A 21748-nucleotide genomic window follows, 5' to 3' on the forward strand; every position below is an offset into this window, starting at 1 on the left:
CCTTCCTTCTGCTTTCTGTTTCATTTGTTCTACTCCAGCTTTGTTTCCCTTCCCTTCCTTGCAAGCTCCTTCCTTTGCCCCATGGCTGCTGCTGGTGGACGCATGGATCCCCTGGAGGAAGCCATTTGCTCCATCTGCCTGGATCCCTTTCAGGACCCAGTGATGATCACCAGCTGTGGGCACAACTTCTGCAGAGCCTGCATCACTCAGTGCCAGTGCCTTTGCCCCCAGTGCAGGACCAGGTTCCCCCCCCAGCAGCCTCAGGCCCAACAGGGAGCTGGGGAATGTGGTGCAGGCACTCCTCCAGCTCAAGCTGAGGAGCCTCCAGGATTCGAACCCAGACCCCAGGAGGATGTGCAAGAAGCACCAGGAAGTGGCCAAGCTCTTCTGCCTGGAGGACAAAGCCCTCCTCTGCCTGGTCTGCAGGGAGTCCAGGGCCCACAAGACACACTCTGCTCTCCCCATAGAGGAGGCAGCCCAGGAGTACCAAGTAAGACCACCCAATACATTGAAAAGTTTTATTATTATTATTATTATTATTATTATTATTATTATTATTATTATTTCAGGGTATTTGTTTTTTATTTTTTTTAATTTAGGATTTAGGATTGGCAGTGCATCATAATTTTAGTGTGCTTTTAATGTCTGTAACTTGACACTTATTTTATTTTAAATTACATTTTTATTTCAACATGAATGTAATTAACACAATTTCCATCATGTTTCAAATTCAGTTTAAATCATTCAATTACTCTTCAACATCAGTGTTACAAAAAAAAAGTTTCTTTCAGCTGCTTCTTCTTTCTTTACTCCAAATGACTCTTAAATTACTCTAAATGTATAAATCATACTGTGTTGGTTCAGTCTTTCCATAATTATGATCTTGTCTTGTTTTCCCACAGTTTACCTACTCCTTTCCATTTTCCCATTATATTGTTGGGTTGTCCTTTTGTTTACTTACATTGAATAGGTATCTAATCTGGCTTAAGTCATTCAATTTTATTATCCGTTCATCCATTGTTGGTATTAAATTTGATTTCCAGTACAGTATCTTGCATATATCATTTGGGCAGCAGTAATCGTATAAAGTAGTACACTCATTTCATCTTGTACAAGATGATCAACTATTATATTGATAAATATTGTTATATTGAACAAAAAAAGTTCCAGTCTCAATGGGATGTTTTTTCTTGAGTGTACTTACAATATTGTGTATTGTTTTCCAAAATTACTTTGACCTTTTTACACTGCCACCCCATATGATATAAGAACCCCACTTTATCATTACATTTCCAACAATTTTTATTTCCATTTTTACCTATTTCTGCTATCTTGCTTGGAGTCATATATCACCTAAAAAAAGATACTTTTTAAAATTAAATTGAACATTTAAGACAAGCAATACAGCATGATTCAACCAACATAAACCTTCACCAACAAAAGACAAACTAGATATATCTAAGACACTATGTTACATGGATTAAAACATGTAATTTTTTTAGCATGACTCTTCCTACCTTCTATCTTATTACTTCTTTATCAGATTGTGATCACCTTATTACTAAAAGTACTTGATTTCCTCCTGCTTTTGTTTTCCAAAATTCAAAAGTTAAATTATTTCATAGGCTTGGTTTAATTTTTATACTGTTTTTAGATGTTATTTTTAATGGCTTGATTATTTTTTAAAAAAGTGTTGGGGAATTTTTTATTTGTGAGCCGCCTTGGGTCCCTTTCAGGGAGAAAATCTAATCAATCAATCAATACCTGTACTGCTTCATTTGAAGAAATAAAGCTTTTTTGTGACCAATAAATAAATAAATGTTTTTGTTTTTATTTTTTAAAATAAAAGTTTTTAATTTTTGGATTGGCAATGTTTGGCTACCTGTGCTTGGATCATTTGTGGAAATAAACCTTTTTATGACAACAATAAAAACAAAAGTTTTTATTTTATTTTCTTACTTTTAAAGTTTTTTTCATTCACTCTCTTATTTGTTTATCTGTTGTTGTTGTTATGTTCGCTAATTGTTGTATGGCTTGCTTTTTAATATGAATTTATGATTGTAACATTTGATTTTATAGTCCAATAAATTAATCACATCCTATCTCAAAAATGTTCTAAGCTATTAACTACCGTCAGTCCTCTGTATCCACGGGTTCAAGCATCCGCACCTTGAAAACCTTGATTTTTTTACATTTTATATGTGTAATTACATATATATGTGTGTGTATGCATATGTTTTAACACACACACACACACACACACTCCCATATGAACCACCAAAAGAAATAGAATTTAGTCTAGGAAAGCTCATGCTGCCAACTTCTTTCTTTCAGTTAGTCTCAAAGGTGTTACAAGATCTGTCTGTGTGTGTGTGTGTGTGTGTGTGTGTGTGTTTGCAAACTGGTTTTGAGTGGTTTAAATGACCCTTGTTTACACTTGAGACAAATCACTGAAATGATTGAAGACAGGGGCCACGTGCTAGACCCATGTAACACACTTCTCTTTGACGCTCCTTTTTGTTACGTCTTTTACAATAAATTGATTCAGCGCAAGTGTGAACGGATGCGGATAAGAATCAATTTTTTAACGATGTGATCAGATGATCGTCCACTGAAGAGGGTCCCTTTGGAATTAAATCATTGGCCAGTATGAACAAGAAGTGGGTTATGTTACAACAAGAAAATGCAATCGTGTCCAGGAAAGCAGCCAAAGGGCTGATAAGGCAGCTAGTTCTCAAACAAACAACCCCCTCCCAGCACAGCAAAGTCAGTGTAAGCTACACAGTCCTGGAGATTCGCAGTAGTTTTACCAAAAGGGATTACCAAGAGAATTGTCACACGGTCCGAGGTTCAGGGTAACAGATAGGCAGGTCGATAAAGCAGTCCAAGGTCAAGGTTTCCGGGTAGTCAAGACAAGAAGCCAAAGGAGCCAGAGACTTAGGCCTGTTACAGACTGCCAAAATAAAGCTGCTTCGGGTCTCTTTGGAGGTATGCTATTTAAATGATGCATGGGTCCTAAGAGTCCGGAGGTCGTGCCAAAGCCACACTCCATTCCTAAGCACTGGAGGGCAGCTTTGGTGCAGCTTCCGGATTCTTAGGATGCATGCATCATTTAAACAGCATACCTCCAAAGAGACCCGAAGCAGCGTTATTTTAGCAGTCTGGAACAGGCCAGAGTCTTTCCTCTAAAAGAGTCAGATATCCACTGGCAAAGAACCACACATGCTCCAGGTGCTTAAGAAGGCAAGGAGCCGGCCTTCAGCTGTGTCTGATTACCAACACGCTTCTGATAAAGCCTCTGAGATCTTCGAAGGCCCTCTCTTTCTGTTCGACGCTCCTTGAAGGTAGGCACACTGCCCAGATCCTCCTCCATGTCCACAGCCTCGGCACCAGGCAAACTTTACTGCTGAACCTCTGGAGGGGCCACAGACTCTGCTCCAGCAGAAATAGGGCCAGCCTCTGGCTCCTCCATTACAGGTTCAAGCCCCAGGGGCTCTGGCTCCTCCATTACAGGTTCAGGTCCCAGGGGCTCTAGCTCATCCTCTGAGTCCTCCAAGCCGTCCTCCAAGCTAGGCATGACAAATCGGGACAAATGCAGTGTGAACCACACTCTGTCATTGAATCGATCCATCAATTTGGATCGCAAACTGATTTATTTGTAAGTGGGAATGAGGCCTCAAACATTATTTTCCAGTTACAATGCCAAACATCTTCATTTAGTTGCCCAAAATAAATCCTCCTTTTTCCCTTACAAAATCAAACATCACACACACATATTGCTTCTTGTTTGTTTGTTCATTGTTGTTGTTCCCTGCCTCAGTCCATGGGGAGAGGTGGTTAAGAAATTTTATTATTATTATTACGAAAGCTCATGCTGCCAATTTCTTTCTTTCAGTTAGTCTCAAAGCTGCTACAAGATCTCTCTACATACTGATTCTACAGACTAACACAGCCATATATTTCTAGTATTATTATTATTATGATCATCACCATCATCATCATTATACATTAATGGTCACTCTTGTAAGTTTTTAATTGTACTGTGCTTTGAAATTGTAAGACTCTTTGAGTCCCAATTTTGGGGGGAAAGTGAGATATAAATAAATATAATATTTATAAAGTCATCACCTTTATCAGTGACTTAAATGATAGAGTAAAAGGAATATCTTTGTGGAGGACCCCAAATTAGGAGGAGTGGCTAATACCCCAGAGGACAGGGTCAAAATTCAAAATGGTTATAACAGATTAGAAAGCTGGGCTAAAATTAACAAAGTGACAGAAATAATAATAATAATTGTCATCACCATCATGTTACTCCCTTTCAGTAGCCTCCTGAGGCGATGCATAACAGGCCAAGGCTGGTTTAACCATTAAGCAAAATTATTACAGGGTGGTGTAGTGGTTTGAGTTTTGGATGACAAAAATACATATATATTTGTTGCTACTGTTAATTGCCTTGGCGTTGGTCTTGCCTGTGGATGAGGTATCTCCAAGAACCTCCTTGTCCTCCAGAGCCTGTAAACTGATGCCCATAACCTCCCTGGTTGAATCTGTCCATCTTTTTGCAGAATTCAAAAGCGTAGCCATGTCAGTCTGTAGGATCAGTATGCAGAGAGATTTTGTAGCACCTTTGAGACTTAACTGAAAGAAAGAAGTTGGCAGCATGAGCTTTCCTAGACTTCAGTCTCCTTCCTCAGGTGCATCTTTTTGCAGTTAGAAAAAGTAGGAGCAAACTTTTCAAATATACATAAAGTAGTCGTATACAAAAATAAACATTTTCCCCCATCTTACTGTAGGTTTGGGTTCATTTTGAAGAGTGAAATTTTATTTTACAGTATTATTCTTTATAGTTTGAATTAGATACCAAAATCCATAGATGCTCATTGTATACAGTTGGATAGTAAAATCGTGTCGCTCATATAAAATGGCAAAAATCAAGGTTTGTTTTGGGGAGTTTTTTTAAAGCATACGTTCAAGCTGTGGATGGTTGAATCCATGGATGTGGAATCTGTGGGTAGAGAGGGCCAACTGTAAAAGGGAATGATTTCAGCTTTAAATGTAGCATGTTTTAAACCTGTGATGGCAAGGCACTACATACTACCAGGATGGCCATTAAAGTGGAAAGATGAGTGAAATGAATTAAAAATGTGAAAATCTGCATTTGCTCACAAGTTTAGAATTGAGTATGAAAGCTTTAAATGGCATTCTTCTTTTTAGTATGAAATTGAAAATTTCCTGAAAATACTGACAGATATAAAAGAGAAAACCCTGAAGGCAAAATCATGTCATGAGAAAAAAATTCAGCAACTGAAGGTAAGGGGGAATGCTTTCCCATTCCTGTATACAGTTTGGGGCTGAGTGGTAATTTTTATTTGGTTCAGCTAAGTTCAAACTTAGTGGAAGGATCTGAATACTTAGTTTTTCAGTCTGGTTTTGAATCCCCCTGTACTCAACAGTGTTTGTGATGTCCTTCCCTGAATCAATGAGACACTCCTGATTCTTTGGCTTTATGGATTTTGACAACATGTAATAACATCCAGCAGTGGGATTTGCATTTATAAGGACATCAGCTCTCAGTAGTCTTAAGTAGTTTCTTGTATGTACGTTTTTGTGGTTTTAATGATATGGTCCTTGAGTGTCATGGTGGCTGTCTTTGTCCATAACCTGCAATTGTACTGCCATGGCACCCTGAACACATCAATCTTACCAGTATTTCATTTTGAAGCTAAGTAGGTTTGTGCTGTAGAGGTTTGAGCATTAGACTATTACTCTGGAGACCAGGGTTCAAATCCCAGCTCAGCCATGGAAACACTGGATTACCTTCGGCAAGTTACACTCTCTCAACTTCAGAGGACACAATGGCAAATATTTTCTGAACAAATGTATCCAAGAAAACCCCTTAATAGTTTCACCATAAGTCGGAAACAACTTCAAGGCACACAACAACTACAAACAAAGAATCAGGGATCATTAGGTGTTATCAGGGATCTCCAGATAGGGCTAAGAATGTATCCTGCCCCAAACCTTGGACAGCCCTTGATGCCGGTCAAGATTGATATTGGATCCTAGGACAGTAATCTGACTCAGTATAAGGCAGCTCCCTGTGTTTTGGGCCTACTGCTGTGCAGTGCTTTAGTGTACCATGCTTTAGTGCCCTTTTGGCAGTTGCAGTGTCTGCTGGAGTGGCACAGAGTCACACTTCGGCCATTGCCTTATGGCTGAAAACCTAACTGAAACTAATGTACATGATGCTTTCTGTCATGGTGGAACAGATGAATCTGGGAACATGTGCCAGAGCGCATTTCAAGTGAAACAAGTGTGGTTCCCACCCTCACTTCCATCTGTTGAGGGATTGCTTTGTACCTGTACATCTGTTTCTAACTAGAATTCCTCAAGTGTTCTCTGTTTTGGTCACCTAATTTCCTACGGTTGTAAACAACACTATTGTCTAGCAGGCAAAACAACATCAACATTCCCCTTTAGAATTTCTTAAGCTTTGGAATTTCAGGAAGTGTATGTTACAAGGAAAATAAACATGAAGCCTGTTATCTCTTTTGTATATTAGCTAACTAAAACAGTAAGTTTGTCCAGTTAACTAACACAATCCTAATGGAGGTTTATCATACATTGTAGATGTTTTTGCCTGGATGGGTCACTTAGATTCACTTCTTGAATTCTTATTGCTCTTTAGTTAAAAGAGCAGGCTCTGCTGGACTGTGTCATGGCTTTGGCTTTTGTTTACCATAGATCTTTCTTCTTATACACAGAACTTGCTGACACAAAGTCTGGAGAGCTTTTTGCAAAACATTTATACTACAAAGTGCAATTCTTTTAACTCTTAAGTTCCAATATACAGGAGTTTGTAAAAACATTTTAATATCTGATCTATCACATTTTTACTGCAAGCAGCTAATGCACAGGGCATGAACTTGGCATCCTACAATGGTTGTCCCATCACACTGGCCTTCAAGTCTCTTTCTTCTCTTTTGATGCCTACTTTTTGCAGAGAGATGTGGGATATGCCTGGCAGCGCATTGCATTCAGATTTCCAAAGCAAGAAGCCAAGACTTTGGTGCCCCTGCTAGACACATGCGAAACCAAAATGGATCAGATTGTTGACTTTGCGGAGCGTGGTCCCTGCCTGACCAAGTTGATTGGTGAGATAGAAGACAAGTGTGGGCAGACATCCTTCGCATTCTTGCAGGTGAGACTTTGCTGGATGTGCCCCAGATCCTTCATGTTGCAAAGGAAGGAGAGGGAAAACCAACAAATGCAAGTAACTGGGCCTTTCTCTAGCCATTACTAGATTTCAGGATTGTTGAGAATGTGTGTGTTCTGTGTATCATTTAACACAGAAAAGAAAATTATTCTGACTTTAAATAGGTGGCCAGGTTTTCTGCTTTCTGCCTCCTAGCAAGCTTCTAACCCTCACGGTGACAACACATTGCATGCTACAGCGATGACTAAAAGAAAATGTAGGCACTGGAATGCCATGATGAGTTAAATGAGTTTAAAATGCAGAAATCTATATTTGTTCAAAGTCCTTGTTTTTGAATCAACAAGGGCACTCATTTTGGTGACCACATTTTCACTACGATATAAAGGCAGTGTAGCCATTATATGTGATGAAGATAATGAAGGAATGGGAGGAGGAGGAGTTAAATTGCTAGATATTTTTATGTGTGTCACATTTGCTTTCTTTAATTTATATCCCACTTTCTCCCAGTGAGATCCAGAGTGACTTAGTATATAGGTTAAAACAAAATACAGCTAAGAAAAAATTAAATAAATAAATAAGATTAAAAATTAATTTAAAACAGCTAAAATACATTTAAAACATAATCCTGTTACAGACTGCCAAAATAAAGCTGCTTCGGGTCTCTTTGGAGGTATGCTATTTAAATGATGCATGGGTCCTAAGAGTCCAGAGGTCGCGCCAAAGCCACACTCCATTCCTAAGCACCAGTGTGCAGCTTCCGGATTCTTAGGATGCATGCATCATTTAAACAGCATACCTCCAAAGAGACCTGAAGCAGCTTTATTTTGGCAGTCTGTAACAGGCCATAGTAAAGAATCCTACAGCAAACCCTATTAAAAGACCCTTCTGCCACAAGGAGTTAAAATCTGAAGGCATGTTTAAATAAAAAAGTAATTGCTTGCTGATGAAAAAAGTATATTTAAAGTATAAAATAAAATATTAAAAAGTCATATATACTACTCTCTAAAAAAGACTTCCTGGTAAGATTATGAGCAGCCCATTTCAGTCTGTATGTATACTCAAAGGTAAGCTGTGCTAGCTGGAATGAGGTTTATGTGCTAACTGGAACGAGGATTATTCCCAGGAAAGTTATTGTATATTGAAGTGGAATGTCTTTTCCTGTAGCTTGCATCCATTGCTCCGGGTCCTAGTCTCTGGAGCAGAAGAAAACAAGCTATCTCCCTCCTCAATGTGACATCCCTTCAAGTATTTAGCCCTGTTTAAATATTTGAAGGGATGTCACATTGAGGAGGGGGCTAGCTTGTTTTCTTCTGCTCCAGAGACTAGGACCCGGAGCAATGGATGCAAGCTACAGGAAACGACATTCCACTTCGACATTAGGAGGAACTTCCTAACAGTAAGGGCTGTTCGACAGTGGAACACACTCCCTCGGAGTGTAGTAAGGTCTCATTCTTTGGAGGTCTTTAAGCAGAGGCTAGATGGCCATTTGTCGGGGATGCTTTGATTGAGAGTTCCTGCATGGCAGGGGGTTGGACTGGATTGCCCTTGCGATCTCTTCAAACTCTAGGATTCTATGATAGGACAGCAACCAGTATCTAGATTCCAAAAGTGCTTAATTGTACCACTGTATTGCAGATGCAGCACTGATTGATATTTTTCTCTTTTCTTCCTTCAGGACATTGGTGATTTACTGAGCAGGTAAGGGTGATGATCACACAGATGATCACACTGCTAACCACAGCCTATTTTTATCTTACTTTGTATCCCCATTCTAAGAATTCCTTTGCCCCTCAGAACGACAAACTCAAATGCTGTCTCACACTACTCCTGGAGGTATTGTTGCCACCAGGATTCCCATTGTGTCCATGACCCCTTCTGTCTGTGCACATAAGGCTGGTCCCTTAAGCTATGGAATCGCGGGCCATCCAGATGATGTTGGACTTCAGTTCCCAATGATCTTGCACAGCATAGAGAATGGTGAGAAGTGCTGGGTGTTGCATGGTTTGGAAGGTTTCATGAATGCTTACGTTGATGTTTGCTACTTGCTGTTATACTGGTGGTCATGAGCACATAATTGTTATAGCTCAGTTGAATAATATAATTTTATTTATCACAATTTTGAATGTTAAATGTATATTATTACAGTCCTTACTGTCTAACACACAACGGAGTTTATCAGAAAAGGGAAATTGGAAGTATAATCCAATGGCAATCCGAACGCAATCATGGGGTTTAACGTTATTGCGTGAGAGGCGATCACATGCAATTTCGGGCAGTGGCAAGCTATTTTCGGGCAATGGGAAGTCAGTTTGAATGCAATTCGAATTCACGTAAATTCTCTGAATTAGCGAATTCACGTGAATACGTTCTGGCCCCACTTTCTTTTCATTCGAAATTAAGAGAAGTTTCTCCTGTGTGATAAACTCCAACATATTCACTATGTAACAGTGTTCCCTCAGCAATCAGACCCTCCTTCCCTCTCTTTCTTACTCCTGAACCATAATCCTGCCTGACTCTTCATTGATCCACACAAACATACACATGTTCATTGTACCCATCTACACCTTTACACTGTACTCTTTATATCTGTACTGTGGAATTAAGAGGATTCTTGTATCTAAGTTCAACTCAGGAATGGGCACTGATGCAAGGATTCTCACAAACATTTGAACATGTACATGAATACGCCTTCTCACCCTCATCCTTACTCACATCATTCCAGTGGCATTATCTGCACTGGAGGGTATTTTGGGGGCATCCCGGAGTATCCTAGCCCTCAGCTGCCCCAATCTCCCCCTGTTATCTGGGTCTTCATTCCTATACTGTGGCAGGTGTCTGCACTGGAGTCCTGCTGAGCCGCCCAGCATGTTCACTTCTGAGATCAGAACAATCAGAGCACCCAGTGACGGTCATATGATAGGTGCCACTGATGTAATGTCGCTTCCAAACATCATTTGGCTTGGGATAAGGATGTGCATTCTTGAACAGGTGTGGCCTACAAGGGGCATCAGGGAGATATGTGCACTGACTCCACAGTCATCCACACATAGTCCAAATGATAATTCTAATTCATTGGTGCAAAATTGGTCACTCAGTACCGAAGTGTTGATGTTTGTGAACATAAAAGAAAGAGGTAGGCCCATGTACACCAACAGGACCGCCTTGTTTGGAAGCTGGAATAATCATGTAATAATCTAAACTGTTGAAAATCTTTTGGCAGAAGAGGAGTCGAGGTTGTTTATCTGGGGGAACACTACAGAGTAATAGTTCACATTAAATTATGTATATACTGTGTCTAGATGTGAGAAAGAAATAGAAAAACCCAGACCCAATCTGAATGAGATAATTAGATTCGTCACCGAACAAATGAAGCTGGTTCACACCAAGTTGGCTCAATTTCCAGGTAATAAATTTCTTTTAACTTTAATGATAACAATTATAACGTCAATTTGCTTTTATTTTTATTTTTCTAGGAAGAAAGAGAAGAGCTTCCCCTTGTGAAGTTATGCATAAAGTCATGTGTTTACAAACTACAGTTCAGTATTTGCCTTTTAAGAATTAAGGCCAGAATCCTGTTGGTTGTTGTTCTGTATATTAAAGCCATTTCCAACTTATAGTGACCTTAAGGTGAACCTATCATAGGTTTTTCTTGGCATGTTTCTTCAGAGGGGTTTCACCATTGCCATCCTCTGAAACCGAGAGAGTGTGGCTTGCCCAAGGTCACTTAGTGGGTTTACATCAGCTACTTATTTAAGTACACTGAGGAGTGAGGCAGACAGGCTGGAAGGAGCAACCAGAAGCTGGTCTGAGCCCCATCGCCAGGACCACAGCAAACACATACCACAGCCTCAAGGGCACCTCCTGGCACAGTCCCAAAAGGAATGGAAAAAATCTGCTCTTTCTGGGGCCAGTTTTCGGCCGCCTTAGGTGGCCCTGACACAGTCCCAGGGTGGCTTTCTGGATGCTCCGAGGGCATGTGTGGTGTAAATGCCATATCCCTGGAGTGGCCAGAAGCAATCCTCATCTGACCGTCTGTTTCAGCTCTTAGTTAAGTATACAGTCAGTGCTCTGAATCTACAGATTCAACCAACCATGGTTTGAAAATATTCACACAAAAATTCAAAAAAACAAGCCTTGATTTCGCTGTTTTATATAAGCGACACCATTTCACTGCACCATTGAATATAAAGAAACTTGAGCATCCACAGATCTTGGGACCAAAACCTCAGTGAATATCAAGGGCCCACTTAACTAAGGCCCGATATAGACTGGCAAAAAGCACCGTCCTGGGGCCGATTTAAGGGCTCGCAAGAGCGGAGTGTCCCCACGCTCCTGAGCCCTACCGAGCTCTCCTGGCGCTATTTTGGTGTGTGCACCTTCAGATGGCATGTGCACCAATGATGTATGTTGTGCGCCACATCCAAATGATGCGGTGCACAATAGACGTCACTACGCCACTCCGAGATGTTAATGGCGCCTTGGCAGCAGCAGAAAAAAGGGCCACATTTTGTAGCTCCTTTTTCTGAGCACTTCATTATTGCGAAGTGCGGTCACCACAGCAACAATGCAGGGAATAAATGAGTGGCCTCTGTCCACCCCTTTCCCCCATCTGTCCAGCCCCTAAGTATCATCTCCTAGCCAGACCCCACCAAACCTAATGGAAATGTCATTCACCTGTGCTCCAGTAGTCACTGCTAGAATGGACCTCCTCCTCCCCATACAACTGATGCCTAGTAAAGTAGGTTGGTGCAGGTAGAGTTAAGGATTGTGGCAATAACATCACAGTCATCTAAGTAACAATCATCAATTCAATACAATACAGTTATCTATATTTACTCATCCTTAACTGTTTCATATTCATGATTGTTACTTAGTCGTGATTCTGACACTAATGCCATAATTACAATTCTCTCTCCACCACTTACTTACTAGTATCAGCTGTCCAGGTAGAAGGAGGTCCATTCTGCCAGTGACTAGAGCACAGATTAACTATGTTTCTGTCGGGGTGGGGTGGGATTGGGCCAGGAATGTTTATAGGATTCTAGCCAAAATTTGCCTTTTCCAGCCTGTTGGTCTCCAGGTTTAGAAGCAATAGTTCATTCATTATCCTTGTTGGTGTGGGACTAAGGAATCTGTAAAAGCACCAGATTGGGGCCATAGTATCAGTTGTTAATCCATGGGTAGTGTAATCCACAAGTAATGAAATCTGATTTTTACTCTTGTGGTGAACTTGTTGCAGTTTGTCAGTTTCATTTCCATGGTGCACTTAAATCTCTGCACAATTGAGCTTTCCCCAGACTAAGACTTTCCTGATGAGCATGGATGGACTACAACTCTCATACTGTTTCTCCAAATATGGCTACAGCTCATCTTATTCATAACCCAACTAACCAATTTTATATAACTAAGCTTATATCAATGACCCCATACAGACAAGCCAAAATAAAGCTGCTTTGGGTCACTTTGGAGGTAAGCTGTTTAAATGATGCATGCGTCCTAAGAGTCTGAAAGCTGCATCAAAGCCATGATCCAGTGGTAACAACTGGAGCGCAGCTTTGGCACAGCTTCTGAACTCTTAGGATGCATGCATCATTTAAACAGCATTCCTCCGAAGTGACCCGAAGCAGCTTTATTTTGGCCTGTCTGTATGGGGCCAAAGTTTCCAAAACCTCAGCACATGTATTGTCCTAACGTTTTTGGAAGAAATGTAAAAACGTATAACTTGTTTTTTAAAAGCTGCTAGTTGACATTAGAAAAAGTACTGAATTTTAGCTGCTATTCAAGCAGCTTCTTTATCTTTGCCCAAGATTCTTTCCCCCCTTCTTTCTCTAACATCTTAACTGTGAAAATTATCCAACTAAACAGCAGCTACAGATGGCAAGCCCCATTGTCCCCAATGGCTGCTTGTGTACATGGCTGTATTAGCCACCATTAGGAAGAATGGGACTTAAGGTCCCACTTTTTTGTATCGGGGGGGGGGGGGGCTGGAACAGATCCCTGCGCATACAGAGGTCCAACTGTATTCTGTACTTAGTCTATTTTAATAAAGAATCTTAGTTTAAAGGGGTTCTATACGCCATTGAATCCAGCTAGCACCAACCTGCTCAATGTAGGAAATCCAGAGCATCCCCAGCAAGTAACTGTCTAATCTCTTTTTGAAGATGTCTAGATAAAGAGACCCCCACCACCTCTCTAGGTAATTTGTTCCAATGCCAAACCACTCTTACTGTCAAGAAGTTCCTTCTAACAGTCTTAACAAAATCTACCATCCTGTAGCTTAAAACCATCAGACTTGTCCTACCCTCTGGGGCAGCAAAGAACAGACCTGCCCCTTCCTCCCTGCCATAGCCCTTGAGATATTTAAAGAATGCAGTTGTGTCACCCCTCTGTCTTCTCATCTCCAGGCTATTTGATTACAATGCAACATTCCACACAACTAGAGATGAGCATACATGTATCTGTGGTGTGGGAAGTTCTCAGTAGAAAATATAACAACCAACATCTCTGAACAGGATAGTTTTCATGATGAGCAAGACATGGATTACAGTTTTGTGCAACTAGAAATAATGACCTAGGAAGACAGGCCTCTCTATAATCAGATTTTTTTACTTTGTCTTCTCCTTTTTACTTTTTATAGAGAAACCATCAAAGCCAACATGGATAAAAGGTAAGCTTCTATCTTAGAGAGAGCTTAGAGCTAGACCAAATGAGATGTGGGGAGGGAGGTGGGAGTCCATGATTTGCTCTCCTGATGTTCCTAATTTTGGTTAAAACATACCAAGGGACCAAAGCTGGACTGGAGTGCAGTGAGAGTTTAGTCCTTGCATAATTTTCCTAATCAGAATCCCCCCCTCAAGTTGCTAAGAAGGTTCCAGAGAAATTTGAACTGGAAGAAATGGTACAACTCTTCTCAAACTGCCCACTGTCAGCATCCCAATCCTCACCTGTTTTTAAATAAAAACTGAAATGTTGGGAGAGCCAACAATGGATCTTATGTTGTTGTTGCTGTTAATTACTTGTCAAGTCAGCTTTAATCTATGGCAACTCTAAAAATAAGAGACCTCCAAGACCCTCTATTGACAACAGCCACACTAAGGACCTCATGCATCTTCTCTGTTCAGAATTTAAGTCAAAGGCTTACATTTTGGGGCCAAATTCATAGGATCAATCCCTGGAATAATTCTCTTTGGGGCATCTCTTTATGGTATAATAATGAAGTTTTGAAGGTCATTTGATGGAAAATCATGTATTACAGGAGTGAAAACTTTCAAGGATCATGGATCCTTTTTCCATGGGCCCAGATCCTTCAGGATCCATACCAGCTCTTCCTAATGCAAACTAAATGACCAGGATTTATTTTTTCATTTTAAAGAGGCATTTACTTAAAAGAAAATGTAAGGTATCTGTGCTTTTGGAGGAGAATCATGACACTTAGAGGCATGATTCTAATTAGGAGATTATCGCTCTACACTCTTAAAATGTTGCTATTCCACTTTAACTGCTCTGGCTGCCTTCTGTTTCATTTTGGGATTTGCAGATTAAGGAGGGGCATTTAGAATTCTCAGCTAGCGAGCTCTTAGGCCTCACTGAACTACAAACTCAAAATGCAGCAGGAGGCAGCCAGAGCAGTAAAAGTGGAATAGCAATGCTTTGAGAGTATAGTGCGATAAGCTTAGGAGTTTTTCAGCACTATATCTTTAGATATAAATTATAGATGTTGGGGCTGGATAGATTTTGGGAAGAGATGCAAAAGAGTTTTGGAATCTCATGGAGTCAGTAAACTGCCTGATTCCCACTCCTACACTATCCCACATCATAGGTCTGTGCACATGTGAAAGGATGCAAATAGTTACATAACTGCATAGACATGCCCTAAAATGTTCTTGATGATATGACATATTGCATGTTGTTCCCCTGGGTTACTTATTGGAGTAGCTCTTTTCTCATCAGCATTACACAGTTGATTCTCAAGGAAGAATCCAGATTAGCATGCAGATAGACTCTGAGTCTATGCAGAATGATACACTGTTGGGTTCATCAGGCATGTGGTCCTTATCATCCTACATCTTGGTACATGGCACAGGCAATGGAAGCTGGCTCTTACGGGCACAGATAAAACCAAAACAGTCAACACAAAAAAATTGGTGTGTTGAGTACAGGGGCTACTGCAAGTTTTATTCATCACCATGTTGATTCACTTTCAGAAAACGTGATGCTGGATCCAGAAACAGCCCATCATCGGTACATCGTGTCTCAAGATCTGAAAAGTGTACATTGGGCAAAAAGCCGTCAGGATCTGCCCTACAGTTCCAAAAGATTTGAGGGTACTCGCTGTGTGCTTGGAAGGAAGGGCTTCACCTCAGGAAAACATTATTGGATAGTGGATGTAGAGAGTGAAGGATACTGGGCAGTAGGTGTAGCCCAAGGATCTGTGGACAGGGAGGAGAAACTTGATATTGAACCAGATTCGGGAATCTGGGCTCTGGCACGTTATAATGATCAGTACAAAGGTCTTACATCACCACCTACCCTTCTGGATCTAAACTATTATCCAGTAGAGATCCGGGTGTATCTGAACTATGATGATGGAACAGTGGATTTTTATGATGAAGATATGACCCGTCTCTTTATTTTCCAGTCAATTGATTTTCAAGGGGACGAAGTCTTCCCTTTTTTCCGGATTTTTAAGCCATCGTCTTCTCTACGCCTATGTTAAATGTAAAATGTGGATTGCGTTTGTTGTGCTGGATACCCAGCTATGCCCAGCTGGAAGTTCTGAACAGGACACACCTATTCATTCTGTCTTAAGATACCTTCGCAGGCTGGCACTTCCACTCCATTATGATATCTCTGTTTTTCCCTTCAACATAAGAGCAAGGTGCATTGAGCTCCCTGCACTGATTTTTTAATCAAATATAGCAGAGTAGTGTTGAGTAGGTTTTACTGCAAGAAAACTCTTGTATTGTGAAAGTAATGAGGTTTCTCTGGGGAAAAGTGAAATATGCATCCAATAAATCATAGAAAAAGGAACCATAGCTAGAAATAAACCAATCAAGTGCAAGCAAAAACTGGCAAAGCAATCGAACAAATGTAACAAGTTCTGTATTAACTAAAAGTCAAAGGAGATTAAATGAAATAAAAATGGATTCATGACTGTGTTCTTTATTGTGCCTTTAACTCCTAAATACCCTAAAGGCACCAGATCCCATCTGATCTTGGACACTAAGCAAGGTCAGACTTGGTTAGTACTTGGATGGGAGACTTCCAATGAATACCAGGTGCTGTAGGCTGTACTTCAGAAGTAATTGTCAAAACTGACTGTTTGAGTATTCTTTATATAAGAATATACTATGAAATTCATGGGGTCACCATAAGTCAACAGGCAACTTGAAGGGAAGAATTAGGGAAGAAAAGAAATTGGACCGGAACATTTTTTTCCAAACAGAGCTTTGGTGAATTAGCACAACTGAAAGGACAAGTTGGTGTGTGATCTGACAACACTCTTTTCAGCACAGAAAATGATGCAGTTTTTAGAGCCATACAAATGGTATGTAAAAATCTTCAAGGCCTTATACTTTTGACAACACCTTCATTGCTTCTTCAAATACCATTTAAACTGGGCAATTATGCTGAGATCCCACGCTGGAAGACATAGCTACGTCTATCAGTGGTTCCCTCCAAAACCCTGTTTTTGAAGCCATTTCCACCCAACTGTCATTTCTGAGATGCTGGAGAGCAGTGTGATAAGTAATTATGTATGCAGTCCATTCTCAGTTGCTGCTGAAACAGCAGTGGATGGGGAAACCTCCCATAGTGTGGTAGTTGTGTCCCTTCAAGCCAACTTATGGGGACCCTAAGGCAAACCTATCATGGGGTTTTCTTGCCTTTCCCAGAGACTGAGAGAGTGTGACTTGGCTAAGGTCACCCAGTGGTTTTTATGGCCTGGTCTCCAGAGTTGTAGCTCTATGCTCAAACTACTATGCCATGCTGGCTCTATTGTATTGTTCCTCCTCATATGCTCTGATAGGTAGGACAACGTTCATAGTAGCAGCCAGTATGAGCAGAAGCCCACAAACAGTTCAGTCCGTGTAACAGTCAAAAAGAAGATAGCAACAATTGCACAGAAGAAGAAATAAGCAAAGGAAAGAGAAAGAAAATCCTACAAGGAACCTCTTTGCCTCCTGTCACCAGTTCCAAGAATGCAACTCGGCTCCAAGTGGGGTGGAATCTCCCCATCTCACAGGTAAGGAACAATGTTCATTTTTCCAGCCATGGAGGGGAAACTTGTAATTGTGGGACATACTAAAGCTCCCGGCTGTTGAGTGGGTAGAACTGAGGATCCATAAATAGAACTACAGACAAATTGAAACAGAGGACAAATTTAAAAGCAAGTGGCAAATCATCACAAAGTTCATAAACTCAAGGTTGGTTGTTTATTACTAAGATGTTACAGAGATTATGAGTTAACAAAAAATCTGCACTAGTTAGTTGTTCAGTCATTAATGACAATATCATGGTCTTCAACAGTTGGGACTAAAATGTAGATTTTTCTCCCAGTCTCAAAACACAAGCCAGTATTATACCCACTATCACAAGTGAAGGGCTAAGAGAATGAGAGAGCATCACATTTTGTTTGAGGCTGAGATGGGAACCATAGCCTTCCAGATGGCATTAGACTGCAGCTCCCATTAGCCTTACCTGCATAGCCAATAGTGGCAAGTGCAGTCTAACGTAAGATGGAAGGCCATATGTCCTTCACCCCTAGTCTAAACCCTCATATTCCACAACTGCCATGGCTATGGAATTCCGAGATTTGTAGTTTACTGAAGCACTAGAGCTCTCCAGTGGAAAATTCCAAATTCCTAAAATGCAGATCCCAGGAACCCACAGGATATTGCCATGGTGGTTAAAATGGTATATAATGCTATGACTGTGAGGTTGAAACCCTCAGTTTCCCAACTGTCACATGTGTGACATGGGATCACAGTTTTGCAATATCAGCAGAAAACCAGAAAAGGATATTGCAAAAGGGGGGGGGGGGGAGAAAGCTCTTGGTTTTACACTTGCATCACTGCTTCCTCATTCAATCCCTGCGTTTATTCTCTAATTCCCTTCCCAGTATCTACCATGTGAACAAGCTTAGAAACACAGAGAGCTGTGCTGCTGTAATATAAGAATACCCAAGTGCCATGTGGCCCAAAATCAGACCCCTTTATCTATTACAGTATTTCATGGCATGTGAAGCTTCCATGAGAAAACATACCCCTTCCTTTGAGAATGACTTCACATTTCCAGTGTGCTAACACTATACTTCGCTTTTGTTGGGTACCTTCAAGTTGTTTCTGACTTATAGCAACCCTAAGGTGAACCTATCCTGGGGTTTTATTGGCAAGATTTGTCCAGAGGAGGTTTGCCATTGCCTTTCCCTAAGTCTGAGAAAGTGTGATTTGCCCAAGATCACCCAGTGGGCTTCATGGCTGAACTGGGAATAGAACCCTGGATTGCAGAGTCTACTACTTTGGCCCGAACTACAATGGTTCACAAAAGATACCAGTGGAGAAGCACACAAGTAGGATGTGCATTGCCTTGCCTTAAATGCACAAAAAAGTTTTAGTGCTTATAAACACAGTGATTCCCACAGTGATAGGCATGTGTTTCCTTCTCATCATCCACCCCAAATAAAGCTCTCTCTTTATGTAAGGTATGTGTAAGATAGTGACTTCAACAGTAATAAGAACAGGAACAAGGCCTGAATCTTCATTGTTGTTATGTGCCTTCAAGTCATCACCAACTTTCAGCAAGCTCATCATAGCATTTTTTTTTTTTTTTTTTTGCTGCCTTCCTCTGAGGCTGGGAGAGTGCAACTTGCCAAAGGTTACCAAATGAGTTTCCATGACCTCCCAAAGTCCAACATTCAAATAATACTGGCTGTACTGAATCATCATGCTCCCTTTTCTCTTCCTAGTATTATTATGATATATTATTGCTTGACCTCTGTGCTTCTGCTCTACAAATTTTCCCCTGGTTCATCACAACCAACCAAAAATGTATCTATACCACCCAGTTATATGCCACTTTCATTGTCATAGTCTTGTTATTTAGATACTTTTAGTGCTGTCAATCAGGGAAGGCATTAGAGTGTTCTAAGTACATCTTCACATTCCCAGGAGTCCATAGGATAGAACCATGACTATTAAACTGCTATAATTGTTTAGTACTGATACATTCCAGGATTGGGACTATGAACCTTATCACCGGGGCAAAATTGGGGGTTTAAACAGTGATTATCCCATGCAAAATGCGATATCGAAGTTAAGATTTTCACACGACATTGCTATTAAACAGAAAATAAACGGACAATAAATAGCAATAAATCATTCACAGGGAAATCCCAAAAATGATTTGCTGCTGTTTATTGCCTGATTGTTGAATGTTTATTGTCAGTTTCATTGTGATGTGTGTGAAAATCTTAATTGCAATATCATGTTTTGCATGAGATAATCGCTGTTTAACCCCCTAATTTCCCCCTGATTTTCCCTGTGTGATAAGGCCCTATGAAAGAACAAAGCTGCCCAAAGCAGTTTGCCAGCTACAGGGAGGTAAGATGTAGGATTGGCTCCATCTATTTGCTCCATCTACTGTTAAAATAAACCCCTCTCCAATACCCAGTTTTTCACTGAATGTACTTCAAGGCAAGCCCAACACTCAGCTGCTTGGGGCAAAGTAGCAAGCACTACCCAAAACACATACACTAATGTAGCATCTAATGTTGGCCATCTTGGCAGCTCTGGAAGTAAAAATAAAATCACAAATTATTTGAAGTTTCCATTTTTGATCTATCTATAACATCCCAAACCAGTAGAGCAGTTGCCTCACCCTGCCTAATGTTAGGGCCTGCTGTGTTAAATGGGTAGTGGGTGACCCCATCACAAGGAAGATATCAAGGGCGCAGTCTAAGCCAGCATCCTACCCCCACATGCAGGAAAGGGAAAATCTTCTCCTCATTGAAATCTGCTGAGGAGAATGTGAAGATGTGCATCTTGTGGTTGACATCATGAAAAGCCACCTGTTCCAACTCATAGTCCAAATAAATCCCAAGTTTCCGGGGTCTCTTTCGTAGAGGCAGAGGAGTCTGTGGGATGGTAAGAGCTTGGTACTGGACAGTTTGGACCCAGTACTTTTCCACAGCCCAGATTCCTTCATCAGGATCAAGGCTGAGCCTCCCTTTCCTCTTTACAGAGTACCGAGCCACACCCACGGCCCAGTACCCATCTTCGCCCACTTCCACTTCCCAGTAATGCCTCCCCGAGCAAAACCCCTCCTTTCCCAACACGCAGCGCTCCGTGTCAAATCTTTGAGGATTGTCAGGGAGACTGTTCCACATGAAGCCTTGTATGACGTTCTTCTGGTCTGCAGACAGAATCAAGTCATGGTTTGCTGTGTCTGGATCCAGTGTTACGTTGGCTGCATGATGGAATAGGGATGGGAAAGGAGAGAGAGAGATGGTAAGATGAGTGAGGGGGAAAATAAGCTAGGAAGAAAATGGAGGTGTTATTCATATGGTGCTACAGCTTCTGTCCCTACCGACAGACAAGATGGAGAATTTCCCAACAGTGAGAAGAAAACAAAAGGCTAGATTCTCTTCCATTAGTACTGTTTAGAAAATTAATATTGGTCCTCATTTTAGGGAGTGCACACCAAAAGGCCCTGGACCTTTTGAATTCATGTTTGGACATGAACTGTAAAGCCTCACTTTTTCTTCCTGGCCTGAACTGTACAACTGAACAAGAAACTGATACCACCAGAGCAGGACTTTGGTCAAATGTCCAGAGATCCATTTGGCAGAATGAGCAGGATGGCCCTCAGTTACAACAGGCTGCATTTTGAAATAATACAGATAACAATTTCAAGTAAACATGTATACACACATGCAGAGTTAATCCAGAGTCTGAGGGTCACAGTAGATGATATGCAAAGGGATCTTGTAAGTAAATATGGCTGTGCAAAAGTTATAGCATAAGCTTTTGTAGACTTAGGTGTACTTCATCAGATGCATGGAGTGAACTGATGTCCAGAGAGGACCTTTATGATGTATGAAGTTCAGGATATGTTTAGCACTTTTAAGCCCCCCCCCCCACCTCTAAAATGTCAGAGAGATGAACAACTCTTCGGCACTGGCAGTTGGAGTTAATCTGACAGAATCCATTAACATAAACATGTGCTGGGGATTGGATTATTTTTTTTTTCACAACACTAGTGTCTTATTAAAGAAAAATATCAAGATCCCCACAGTAACAATTGAGACTCTATTGTAGCCATGGTCAAGGCTAACCTTACTTTTGTGCAGCATGAGGCAGCAGCCTCATGAAGTGCCACGAAGGGAAACGCACACAATGTCCTTTTTGAATTGTGGGGCCCAGAACTGGACACAATATTCCAGGTGAGACCAGATCAAGGCAGAATAGAGTGGCACTATTACTTCCCTTGATCTAGACACTATACCTCTATTGATGCAGCCTAAAATCACAC

At 40.9% G+C, this 21748-nt stretch overlaps 2 protein-coding genes across 6 annotated transcripts in view; one reads left to right on the forward strand and one right to left on the reverse strand.

The window, feature by feature from the left end:
* On the forward strand, positions 1-16365 carry LOC121923991 (E3 ubiquitin-protein ligase TRIM39-like). The gene is given in 8 exon segments (XM_042455007.1): positions 1-246; positions 248-490; positions 5218-5313; positions 7007-7204; positions 8895-8917; positions 10519-10622; positions 13857-13886; positions 15424-16365. Coding segments are annotated over 8 exon segments (1371 nt in total). The 5' UTR covers positions 1-81; the 3' UTR covers positions 15936-16365.
* The window catches only part of LOC121923988 (butyrophilin subfamily 3 member A3-like), a 22048-nt gene continuing 14107 nt past the window's right edge, over positions 13808-21748 (reverse strand). For all 5 annotated transcript variants that reach the window (XM_042455001.1, XM_042455004.1, XM_042455003.1 and 2 more), the window contains one exon: positions 13808-20683. In XM_042455001.1, the coding sequence (XP_042310935.1) occupies positions 20160-20683 (524 nt within the window). In that variant the 3' untranslated portion in view covers positions 13808-20159. The remainder of the gene's footprint in view (positions 20684-21748) is intronic.

The sequence above is a fragment of the Sceloporus undulatus genome, chromosome 2 (genome assembly GCF_019175285.1).
Source record: "Sceloporus undulatus isolate JIND9_A2432 ecotype Alabama chromosome 2, SceUnd_v1.1, whole genome shotgun sequence".
Classification (NCBI taxonomy): domain Eukaryota; kingdom Metazoa; phylum Chordata; class Lepidosauria; order Squamata; family Phrynosomatidae; genus Sceloporus; species Sceloporus undulatus.